Source organism: Myotis myotis, unplaced genomic scaffold (assembly GCF_014108235.1).
Source record: "Myotis myotis isolate mMyoMyo1 unplaced genomic scaffold, mMyoMyo1.p scaffold_m19_p_18, whole genome shotgun sequence".
Lineage (NCBI taxonomy): Eukaryota > Metazoa > Chordata > Mammalia > Chiroptera > Vespertilionidae > Myotis > Myotis myotis.
The window spans coordinates 40,005,487-40,017,816 of NW_023416322.1; the positions used below are offsets into that span (position 1 = coordinate 40,005,487).

At 41.9% G+C, this 12,330-nt stretch overlaps 1 protein-coding gene across 6 annotated transcripts in view; it reads right to left on the minus strand.

Annotated features, from left to right (window-relative positions):
• The window catches only part of LOC118672854 (pancreatic alpha-amylase), a 30,316-nt gene that overhangs the window by 7,115 nt on the left and 10,871 nt on the right, over positions 1-12,330 (minus strand). For 3 of the 6 annotated variants that reach the window (XM_036342798.1, XM_036342796.1, XM_036342795.1), the window contains 10 exons: positions 10,247-10,460; positions 9,755-9,901; positions 8,615-8,812; positions 7,977-8,207; positions 6,640-6,773; positions 5,673-5,795; positions 5,478-5,577; positions 4,374-4,492; positions 4,146-4,271; positions 2,541-2,730 (listed from right to left, as the gene is read on the minus strand). In XM_036342798.1, the coding sequence (XP_036198691.1) occupies positions 2,541-2,730; positions 4,146-4,271; positions 4,374-4,492; positions 5,478-5,577; positions 5,673-5,795; positions 6,640-6,773; positions 7,977-8,207; positions 8,615-8,812; positions 9,755-9,901; positions 10,247-10,414 (1,536 nt within the window). In that variant the 5' untranslated portion in view covers positions 10,415-10,460. Of the gene's footprint in view, positions 1-2,504; positions 2,731-4,145; positions 4,272-4,373; positions 4,493-5,477; positions 5,578-5,672; positions 5,796-6,639; positions 6,774-7,976; positions 8,208-8,614; positions 8,813-9,754; positions 9,902-10,246; positions 10,461-12,089; positions 12,312-12,330 lie in introns of those variants that run through there. The other 3 variants (XM_036342799.1, XM_036342797.1, XM_036342800.1) reach the window with 3 other exon arrangements.

The following is a 12,330-nucleotide window of genomic DNA, read 5'->3' on the forward strand; positions in this document are numbered from 1 at the left end:
CTTAGAGGAAGAACTTTTAGCTTTTCACCATTAAATATAGCGTTAGCTGTGGTCTTGTCATAATGACCTGTACTATTCTGAGACACATTCCTTCTATATCAAATTTATTGAGCGTTTTTACCATGAAAGGTTGTTAAATTTCATCAAATACCTTTTTCATTTCTATTGAGATCCCATGACATTTATGACCTGAGAAATCAGGGTTAACCAGGAATCAGTTAAACTTGGGAAGAATGGGAGAAAGAATAAAAAGAATATCTCTACTCTAAGACCATATCTTTACTAATAAATCTGTCTTCAAAAATGATATCTTTTTCTTTTCTTCCTCTCATGATCTCAATTTATTTTACAAACAAGCACTGAGCTCTTATATAATATGTGCCAAACACTGCCTGAGGCTAAAGGTCCAATACACTGAGGGAATAAAACAGTACAAATATACATCTGTGTGAGCCTTAGGTCAAACGGAAGATGAGCCCGTAAAAATGTGTGAAAAAAGAGCAGAGAGAGAAAAGGAAAAGTGGGAGACAAAAGAAGCGCAGATGCCAAAGGAGCCGAGGAAGCAGTGTGGCTCAGCATTTTGAAAGCTGGTGCGAAGTGATACAAGACAATGGTAGAGACGTACATTGGATTCGTCACATAAATGTTTTTGATGATGATGTTGAGAGAAGATGCAATAAAGTGATGGTACTAGAAACTGGACAGTCAACAGATGAAAAATGACTGGTTAAAACCACTGAAACGTTGTCACTTTGTGATGAAAACAAACCCCAAAAAATGACTAGGAAGGGGAGCAAGTAAACGGGAGTTGTGAATTTTCTGTCTGGAAGACTCTACTACGTGTCGTATGAAGGGACTAAATCTAGCAAAATGGAAAAGACTGTTAGAACAGAAGAGGAAAACCATCTATGAAACAAAGTCCTCGGAAGGATAAAACTGGAATGGCATGGTGTTATTGACTCAAGTGGTAGAATAGTAGAAGGAGGCACATTTTCCTCATTATGACAGGCGGTAAGAGGAACGTGATCAACGTGATGGGGGCAAGGAATAGATATATTTGTAGGTAAAAGAAGAGGGTTTCGGAGTTGGGGCTTCTGTTTCCTCATATGTTTTCATAAGAAAAATAACTGAGAACTATAAAAAGACCTAGATGAGAGCCTTAACAAGTCCCACATTTAAAGTCCATTTCAAGTCAAGTTGGAGGAGAATGAATAGCTAGACAATCAGGAGGAAAACCTGGAGTATCTGGTGTCAAGAAAGCACTGAATAAACATCCATCCACACTGGGCGCTAAGAGGCAGAACAGAAAGCCCAACAATATCAGGCTAAAACCATTGGAAAGAGAACGAAAGAAAGAAAGAATGTAGAGGCAAAGATTCCTGTGAGCTCTAGATAACTAAGAATTACAGACTGCACAATTTAAGTTTATTTTTTAACTTATTAACTGCAAAGGGGCTTTCATATTGTTAAAAGCACCCAAATGTTATGAACTTTTACAGGCTTTATCTTTAAATCAGCTATCCCTAACTAACTGCTAGAAACACTGTAGGGGAGAAATAAATACAAGCATACATCAATGAACCATTGCTGGGCAACGGGCATTACTATCAACAAAGGTGTTCATTAAGATGCCTATCTGGGTTTTTAGAAATTTCTTTTTTTAAATGTTTATTGAATTTATTGGGGTGACATCCTATAGAATAAAAGCCTAATATGCAAATTGACTAAACAGTGGAACACTGGTCACTATGATGTGCTCTGGCAACCAGGGGGCAGACGCTCAATGCAGGAGCTGCCCCCTGGTGGTCAGTGAGCTCCCACAGGGGGAGACCCGCTCAGCCAGAAGCTGGGCTTACAGCTGGCAAGTGCAGCAGCAGTGGCGGGAGCCTCTCCCACCTCTGCTGCAGGTGGGCAGTAAGGAGCAAGGGGTCCCAGACTGCGAGAGGTATGTCTGACTGCTGGTGGATATCCCCCGAGAGGTCCTGGACTGCGAGAGGGCACAGCCAGACTGAGGGACCCCCTACCCCACTGCATGAATCTCGTGCACCGGGCCCGTAGTTGGTTAATAAAATTATACAGGTTTTAGGTAGACACTTCTATAATACACCATCTGTATATTGAATTGTGTGTTCACCACCCAAAGTCAAGTCTCCTTCCATCACCATTTCTACCCCTTTACCCTCTACTATACTGCCCTTTCTCCTTTCTCTCTGGTAATCACATACTGTTGTCTGAGTCTATGAGTTTTTGGGTTTGTTGCTGTTGTTGTTGTTGTTTTGGGGGAGTAATCCCTTTACCATTTTCACCTAGACCCCAAACCCTGATAAATAGGTTAATGTGAGGCTTCTAAAATAAAACTGTGGATTGTAATTATCTTATACTTGTATAATTATGTGAGTGTTTATCCTTTTCTTAGATTTCAAGTTGTTTACTTATTATAGCTTTTACAAAAAAAATAATGAGTGACAAGAATTTATATATGTACAAAAAAGAAATACACGTGGTTATTTCTCTGGGGTCATATGTATTTAATTCAAATCTTATAATTTAGATTCCACATGGATTGCAATAAATGGATCTTCGGCAGTGTTACTGATAGAGAAGTGAGCTTTGCCGTCAGCAGAGACGTAGATTTTGATTCCTGTACACTTGTCACCGATTTTATCTCCAGAAATGACATCACAGTAGGTGCCAGCAGGAAGACCCGTTTGCAAATAGGAAGACAATGGCCTGTGACAGAAACGTGAAGATTTCACTTGAGTTCAACACAATGAAAAGCAAGGATGCAGATGACCTCTGAAATGAGCGGCTGCCCTTCATGCCACGGACACCACACAGTCAGGTCTCAGGGAGAAGAGACTCCAACACAGAGACCTCTCCGTGGGATGCGTTTTGTCAGGGATAGAGGAATCCTCTAGGAGACGGAGCAACTTCCTGGTCAACCAAAATATATATTGGAATACCACCAAACATGACGGGTGAGGACTGTCGGTGAGGATTTGAGTTGTACAGGCCCCCTCAGGTAAGAGTACTTCCTGAGGTGCCTGGCCTGCGTGGCTCAGTGGTTGAGCATCGACCTATGAACCAGGAGGTCAAGATTTGATTCCTGGTCAAGGCACATGCCCCGTTTTAGGCTCAATCTCCAGAAGGGGTGTGTGAGGAGGCAAATCAATAATTCTCTCTCACCATTGATATTTCTCTCTCTCTCTCCCTCTCCCTTCCACTCTGAAATCAACCAAAGTATATATTTTGAAAAAGTACTTCCTGTGGTACACAAATATTTAAAATATGTCCTTATCTGAACTTAAATACAAATTACTTTCAAAAATTTTAATTTGATTATGTTTTCCAAAAAATCTCTTTTTTTCAAGAGGCCAAAATGAATTTGGGCTGGAGATAAAAATAATCTAGCATTCCTTTGAAGGAGTATATGGTTTTAAATAGAAGCTGTCACATACATTTATTTTGCTTCTCCCATCCACAGAAGACAGACACAAGAAGAGAGATACTGGATTCTTTGTTTTGTCCGTGGAATATAATTTAGGCTGGAATGAGCTGAGCATACATAGAAGTTGCCCTTGGACGGAGACATTTCAGCAGCTTGCAAAAAGGTCTAAGGCATGCTCTTGTCTCAAGTGTAAAATTCAACTCTCCTCAGGTGAATCGCTGACCCTAAGATACATATTCGTTACACGTATGCTTTGAAAACGATTGGCATGGAGAGCGGGAAGTGAACAAAAGGACCAGAGAACCAGATATAAGACTAGTTGAGAAAAAGAACTAGAGAGAGGTATTTCAGTACCAGGCAGTCATCCCCCATCATTGACATAGAAGGGGGTCAAGCGACATGTTCATCTAGTGATTTCACAACCTGTACACTAACATGGGTGGATGTGGGCGCATAGAATGTGCCTCGTACCTGCACATGACATACAAGGTGCACGAACACCGCTCTTCTGAGAACAGAGAGCCCTCATCAAGAGGCGATCAAAAGAACAGGAACCATCATGTTTTTCTGGTTCATTTAATCCACTGACTAAAGAATTTTTCTGATATTAAAGAAAAAGTTAAATGAGCAGCAAGAGGAAAGAATGAACCCAGAACACGTTAGTATAAAATATAATTTCTGACTGATATCTACTTACCAGTCATCATTGTTAAAGATAATGAATCCTTTGCTTCCTCTTCCAAAAGCCACTTGGTTGCTGCCATTATCCCACCAGTTGGTGAAAAGTTCACCGTCAACCACATTACGGAACATGACCATGTTCCTGAAATCAAAACACAGTAGGATTGCTATGCATTCTTCAACGGTTTCACATAAAATGCTAAGCAAGTTAATTCTCTTAGGATCTCTCTGAACAAGGGCCCACCTGATTTGACGCCAGCGATGCTCACAGACCCAGTCGTTGCCGCAGGTGGTGTCTGGGTTAATAGTGACTTCTTTAATTACTCCATTAATATTTGGTGGCCCAACCCAATCATTAATATCCTTCATTAGCAAAAAGAATAAAAAAATGCTGAGATTTTAAAGGTCAGTGTTGCCTCTTCCTTCTCCAGTATGCCAAACCCAATCTCTCCTGTTTGTCTCTAGAGTGTCTTCATGTAGAATCCAACTCCTTCAGTAGCTGTCAGCCCTTCACCAAGTTCTCAACACCTTCCCTCTGAATTCTCATTTTCTAGTGCCATGTTTCAAAGGTAAAATTTTTTAAAGCCTGGCCGGTGTGGCTTAATGATTGAGCATTCAACCTGTGAACCAGGAGGTCACAGTTCGATTCCAATCAGGGCACATGCCAGGGTTGCAAGCTTGATCCCCAGTAGGGGCATGCAGGAAGGATTCTCCTTCCTCCTTGATGTTTCTCTCTCTCCCTCTCCCTTCCTCTCTGAAATAAATAAAAATATATTTTTTAAAAAATTTACTCAGATGAGTGAATTTACCAAATTTGTTCTCATCTGCATCTTTCCCGGTATACTCTGAACATTTCTGTTCTTTAATACATATATGATCCTTCTTCTTATAAAATACTTTGCCTATTTAACCTCAATTCAACTATATATTTTTTTTGCCTTCCATACAATTTTTTTAAAACATTTAACCAGTATTTATATTGCTTAGATTATGAACAGGTGCTGTTTTAAGTTCTTTACACATGTTCATTTGTAATCCACATACCAGCCAGGCAGTAGCAGGCACTTATAAGAGGTACCAGTTATACTCACTGTATCCTTTTGTTCAAGTGTTTGGGGGCAGTAAGGAGGTATGTTTCTCACGTTTCAGAAATAGCTTGCATACCGTTTAACAACAGAGACCATGAATTTTAGTGTTTTAATATCCACTCCATTGCTAAAAGAGGCCTGGGTCAGCTTACACGTAAAGAGTTGATAAACAAATAATAAATGTAACAGCATCAGGTAAACTTAGAACAAAGCTGCCCTTTTCTTGAGAAAAAGGTATGTTGCAGGGCACCAGCACTTACTTTTCCATTCACAAAATACCTCGGCCAACGGAAGCTTGACATGACGCGTGTGAACCCATATGGATGGGCGAGCATAAATGCCACTCCCATTTTGTAGAGTCTGGCAGTTACAAAACGATACCATCGTGAAAGAAAGTAATGTTTTCAGTGTTGTTAAAAGGTAGGGGGACACCAAATGGAGAACTCTGTTCCCACCTGGCGTCCCAGAAGGTAAGGATGGATGAGCCTCCAGCGCCGTGTCCCCGCTGGTTGTCGTGGTTGTCCACAAAGACGAGGGCTCTGTCGGAAGGCATGAAGCCCCATCCTTCTCCCCAGTTCCTGTGGGTACGCACACACACACCATAGAGTAACTTACATGTGTGTTTCTTTCATTATATAATGAAATTCTCTCACTGAAAGGATTTTTGTGTAAGGTTTTATATATATAGGGTGGGCAAGAGTAGGACTATAGCTGTTCATATACAAATCATACAAATAAATAATACAACAACTAATATATCAGTAATAGAGGAATAAACTCACAACCATAAACCTACTTTTGCCTGGCCCTATATACATTCTATGTAGATATAGCTGTGTTATCTATGAATACATTCCATGTATGTATATGCATATAAATTACTTGTATTGCATTCATGTTACTGGTATTTCTGTAATTTATAAAATCCCTTTGGAAGTCTTAGGGATCATGATTGAGATGGACTTCAGAAGGATCAACGTCCATCGCATACAGAATGGCAAACGGGTTTAAAAGAAGGTTTCCATGTTTGCGTTCACAATACAGACATTTTAAAATGTGAAACCATTTGATAGGAGGCTCGTGAATGCCACAGCATGGCCACATTGTAGGGACTTTCTCAACGACAGACCATTCTAGTAACAACCTGGACTTCCCAGGTCAGTGCTGGCAGTCAGCGTAGGAGAGTCATGTAAGCCGCAGATGAGAAACCCCAGGGGATGGCTTTCTAGACATACTTCCTGGGACTGACATTCTATACGATAAAGATGACCCATTCGAGTCTGGGGAGCGAGCACACTTGCTGTTGGTAACTGATCCTCGCAAGGGTCTACATAAGGTCTTCAGAAGATAACTCCTGTCGGCACAATGTGATATGTAATCAGTCTGTAAAGTGAATCCAAGAGCCAGGCGTGTGCCACTCACCTCAGATAGGCCATCTTCTCCCCGTGCCACTTGCGCAGCACTGTGCCCAGTTTGGCACCATACTTGAACTCTGTCACGCGGCCGTTGTCGAAGTAGTCACTGCTCTTAATGGGCTCACCACCCAGATCGATTACCTGGAAGAATTATTCAAGTAGAAGAAATGTAGCGGGGAATGCCATTTTAGGTTATGCTTTTAACCAACAAGTGAACGTCATATAGAAAATGGCTTTAGCCCACCTGGCATGTCTCAGTGGTTGGGTGTCGACCCATGAACCAGGAGGTTACAGCTGGATTCCCGGTCAGGGCACATGCCCAGGTTGTGGGCTTGATCCCCAGTGTAGGGCGTGCTGGAGGTAGCCCATCAATAATTCTCTCTCATCATTGATGTTTCTCTCTCTCCCTCTCCCTTCCTCTTTGAAATCAATAAAAATATTTTTTAAAGTGGTTTTAAACAATGTTACTTGACATGCCCCAGATGATGCTCCTTATACCAAGATTCTCATTTTTGTTGTTACGGTATTTACTACAATATTAAAAGTGACTAGACAAGGTGGCCTGCTGTCCTGTGAAAACCCGCATCTAATGGAGTCTTCCATGTAAACAGATAACCTCACAGAGCAATCACTGTCTGGTCGACAGCATCTCTAAGTGCTTGGTAAGTACTAACTCCCCTAACTTCCTGACAACAAAGACATCACTATGACCTTTTCCTCACGTGAAGAAACTGCGGCACGGGGAGGTTAATCAATGTGCCTGAAAGAACACAGCTCCTAGTGCTACAGACAAGACTTAACCTCTCGCAGCCTGGCTCAGGACAACCAGTCTATGACCCGTCTTCTCTGATGGGAGACGGTCAATTACAAAGAGGTGCTTGCAGCCTAAACGGAATCTCTGCTCTTCCTTAAAACCCCTTGTGATCAACACTTAGAGAGTTCGACGAAGAAGGGCCTCTGAACAAAAGGAGGTTAAAGACACTGTCTTCGCCTGCCTGGTGTGGCTCAGTGGTTGAGCGTTGACCTATGAACCTGGAGGTCACAGTTCAATTCCCGCTCAGGGCACATGCCCAGATTGCGGGCTTGCTCCCCAGCAGGGGGCGTGCAGGAGGCAGCTGGCTGATGATTCTCATCATTGATGTTGCTATCTCTCCCTCTCCCTTCCTCTTTGAAATCAATAAAAAATATATATTAAAAAAAAGAACATTGTCCTCTACAACTGATTCCTGTTCTATGTGGATGATTTAGTTACTAACCTACAGAAATTATATTTTAATGAAATATGTCACTCATTTTCTGATGAATTAAGCTACATTGTATGTGCACACATATGTCTCAACGCACCTCCTGGTAAATGAAAGGTTTACTTCCTTCAGGGAACCAGGTTGTGTTCAGAGGCTGCAGTTTATCCAGAACCGCCTTCATGTCTCCGGGCCACATGTGCTTGGAGGCGTCGATTCTGAAGCCGGCCACCCCAATGTCAATGAGGCGGTTCATGTACTCGGCGACCTTGGAGCGCACGTAGTCTTTCTCCAGGGCGAGGTCAAGAAGACCGACCAGGCGACAGTCTCTGACCTATGGAGGCAGAAAGTTCGTGACTAATGCATAAGACATGGTGTCCACCTGAGAATCCATGTGGCCAGTCACTCATCTGTTCATTAATGAGTATCTCTATAGCGTCGTCTTCGCCTTGGGCACTGGGGACATGGACACTCTGGTCGGAACATACCTTTGAGGTACTTCCCGGTGTAAAAATGGAGCATGAAGGAAATGAAGTGGCTGAGCTTTTTAATTGGGAATCAGTAACTTGGAGAAAGTGTGGTACCTATTGCTTTGAGTTGTTTTATTGTTGTCCAGTCAGACTTGGAGCCCTATTTTCTTAAGGAAGTTAAGGTAGCACTTCAGTGGAGATGAATGAGCTGTACACAGAGAAAGGCAGACAGAGAGCTCTTTATTCAGATCACGGTGGAGTTCCTAATTACCTGGTAAGCGTCATTGTAGTTCTCGATGTCCCCACTTGCGGTTCTACATTTACCATCATTGAAATCCCAGGCCGAGAACGGGACGGAGGGGAAGTCCCGGCTTCCAGGGTTGAAGAAACTCCCACAGGTGCTGCTGGTCCCCGGGCTCACGCCGTTGCCGCACATGTGGTTGATCACCGCATCCACGTAAATGTGGACCTGAAAGGCAGCGTTTCTGCTTCAGTTCGATCGATGGCGAGGGAACCATCTAGAACATTATCGACTGAAGCTGACAGCATGTTCATAACACTCCAGACTAGTTCTTTTTCTTAGTTATGTTATAATGTACCTGCCTAGAAGACCAAGTATACAAGGAAATCAGGTGAACCAAAGACCTACGTGCATGCCAGCCACAAGGCCAAGTGTTTACATACATGGTAAATGAACAGAACCAGAAACTCCCGTGACTATGAACGAAGGCAACGAGCCTTTGCTGTGGGAGGCAGGAGTAAGTGGAGGAGAGATTGCGGATCTTGGAAATGTCCATGGGTCACCCTCTGCTACCGACTCAGCCTCTGAAGACAGGGTGGTAAACACTGTCTCTTATTGTGTTCCTCATCAGAGGGATGGTTTATCATCAAACAGCCCGAGGGGAAGAAGACTCAGGAATTACGGATGGAGACACAAGCCATGTGGAAGGGACCCAGACATTGTCACTGGAATTTCCAATTCCTGACAAAGTATCTCTGGAAATCTGTACAGTTACAAGGGTTAAAGGTTGATATTTGCTTTATAAGCAAGATGCCTTTAAACCCCGACTTAATCTTTAGTAGATAAATGGCATACATACAAAGAATGACAAAGAATGAAATATAAGCTACAATTAAACTTTAGTTACAGGTGAAGTATAAAGTAAAATAAAAAATGGGAAATGTTCTCAAAAGGAGCAAGAGATGGGGGCGGGCAGAGAGAAATTATATTTTTACGTAATTTTTTTATTTTTTATTTTTTTAAATGTATCTTTATAGTTGAAAGTATTACAGATGTCCCCCATATTCCCTCATTAACCCCCTCCACCCTGTACCTGCACTCCCCCTCCCCCCAGGCCTTCACCAGACTATTGTCTGACATAGATATTTTAAAGAATACGAATTCACTTACACCAACGTTGTTACATCTGGTCACCATGTCTCTGAATTCATCTTCGTTTCCTGATCTTGTACATAACTTGTAGCTAATCGGTTGGTATCTTTCCCACCAAGGTCTTGAAGGGTTATTAATGATAACATTTTCATTGGGTGGAGAGATCTACAAAGAAAACAATCTTAGGTATCAAATGGTGGCTTACTTCGTATCACTGGATAGTCTAGAAAACAATCCATGGACTTAAATGCTTTCTCAATCTTTGTATAAACTGCTTCATTTTTCTATAAGCACTGAAAACGATGAACCAGCCTATTGCTGATATCCTGCTGAAGAAAGAATATACCAGAAACAGAACCTAAAGTTGCTAACAATACTGAATTTTGTATGTTCCTTACAAAACTCCTTTGATGGCATATAAAATACAATTTCTGGGCTTCACCGACACAGAGGAGACCATATGCTATAAGGCGCAGCCGCCCCGCGACGTACACTGTGAGCCAGACCCACCTGTACCCCTCCGAATCCTTTGGGACCCAAGTACCGCTCACATTCCAGGGCGATGTCAGCCCAGCGCCACTCAAACAGGTGGACAATGGAAGTGCGCCCAGGCTTGGTGTTGGGGGCGTACTGAGCCCAGCAGAACCCGAGGGCTGAGAGCAACAGCAGGAACTTCATTTTGCTCTGAAGTTGTCAGGGTTCTTTCCAGCCACTATTTATATTCCTGCAAGAAGCATGGTTTACAAAGTAAATGTTCACATGAGCAAATACTCGGGGCACAAAATGTTGACTCATAATCTGAAAGGAATTATCAATAAAGCATAAGATTGTCCAGGAAATGAGTCCAACTGACCTCTGAGAACCTTAATGTTTTCTTTATTAGGGAATATCAGCCTTTTTTAACATCTGGCACTTGATATACATAAAAAGCAATCCCCAATCATGTATTATTTACTTATCATTCGATTTTATTTCCAAAGCCCTTCAAAGATAGAAGGAAAAGAACAAACAGAGCCAACTAAATTCATAGTCAGAATGTTTCCTTAGGCCTGGCCAGTGTGGCTCAGTAGTTGAGCATCAACCTATGAATCAAGAGGTCAAGGTTGGATTCCAGGTCAGGGCACATGCCTGGGTTGCAGGCTCGATCCCCATTGTGGGGCGTGCAGGAGGCAGCCAATCAATTATTCTCCCTCATCATTGACGTTTCTGTTTATCTCCATCTTCCTTCCTCTCTGAAATAAAATATATATATTTTAAAAATTGTTACCCCTAGCCCCAATTTTTCAGTTACTTAAATTTCTGCACCTAGATTTAAGAAACAGTTTGGAAATTGAATGTCTGTGAATTAAGGAAACAGAACATTTCGTCTCTCCATCAAATCATGTGCTTAACACATGTCTAGAGAGGTAATGTGTGAGTATATATGCTTTTTCTTTACCCCTGTCCCCAGCAGTCTCACGTCTCAGACACAAATACATATTTTAACATGTACATGAATTAACATTAACCAAGAGCAGAAAGTTATCTACTATTGTCATTTGCAGTCATTAGTCTATCAGCGGTTCTCAACCTGTGGGTCGCGACCCCTTTGGCAGTCGAACCACCCTTTCACAGGAGTCGCCTAAGACCATCCTGCATATCAGATATTTGCATTACGATTCATAACAATAGCAACATTAAAGTTATGAAGTAGCAACGAAAATAATTTTATGGTTGGGTCACAACATGAGGAACTGTATTTAAAGGGCCAGAAGGTTGAAAACCACTGGTAGATGCTCTATAAATATCTTTATAGCAAGTAACTTAATAAAAGTATTAAAAATTGCCCTAACCGGTTTGGCTCAGTGTATAGAGCATCAGCCTGCAGACTCAAGGGTCCCAGGTTCGATTCCGGTCAAGGGCATGTACCTTGGTTGCGGGCACCTCCCCAGTGGGGGGTGTGCAAGAGGCAGCTGATCGATGTTTCTCTCTCATCGATGTTTCTAACTGTCTAGCCCTCTCCCTTCCTCTCTGTAAAAAATCAATAAAATACATTTTTAAAAAATAAAATAGAAGTATTAAAAATTTTAGTAGAAATACCTCCTCACATCTATGTCTGTTATTTCATCACTTGTATTTCTCTCCGGGTGTTTTTATATTTTTTCTGTTTTCCCAGTTTTCAATATTCTAGAATGTTAGGTAGTAATACTACTGCAGCACTTGGTCGAGGTAATGGTTTCTCTTCTAAAAATAGTCACAATCCCTCTAAGTTTTCCATGGGATCTCATGTACAATTTTCTTAAAACAATACCCTGTCGCCTACGAGCCCTCCCTCTACCAAAAGAAAGGAGAAATAAAAGCAAGAAAAATGCACCTGAGATCAGGATAGTAAGTCACATGGGAAGGTTAGAGAAGAGAAGGCAGACAGTCAAGTTTGCCTACAGTTCTCTGCAGGGAGCGCTGCCTTTTGAGTGAAGGTTTGGACGCATTTCAAATCTAAATTGTATGTTTTGTGCTGGTGGACACTGAGACTTCAGATGTCAACAAACCTAAAATAGACTGTGACACTTTGAACTCTATCGAATCATATGCCAGGAGCCACTTATTTCAAGACA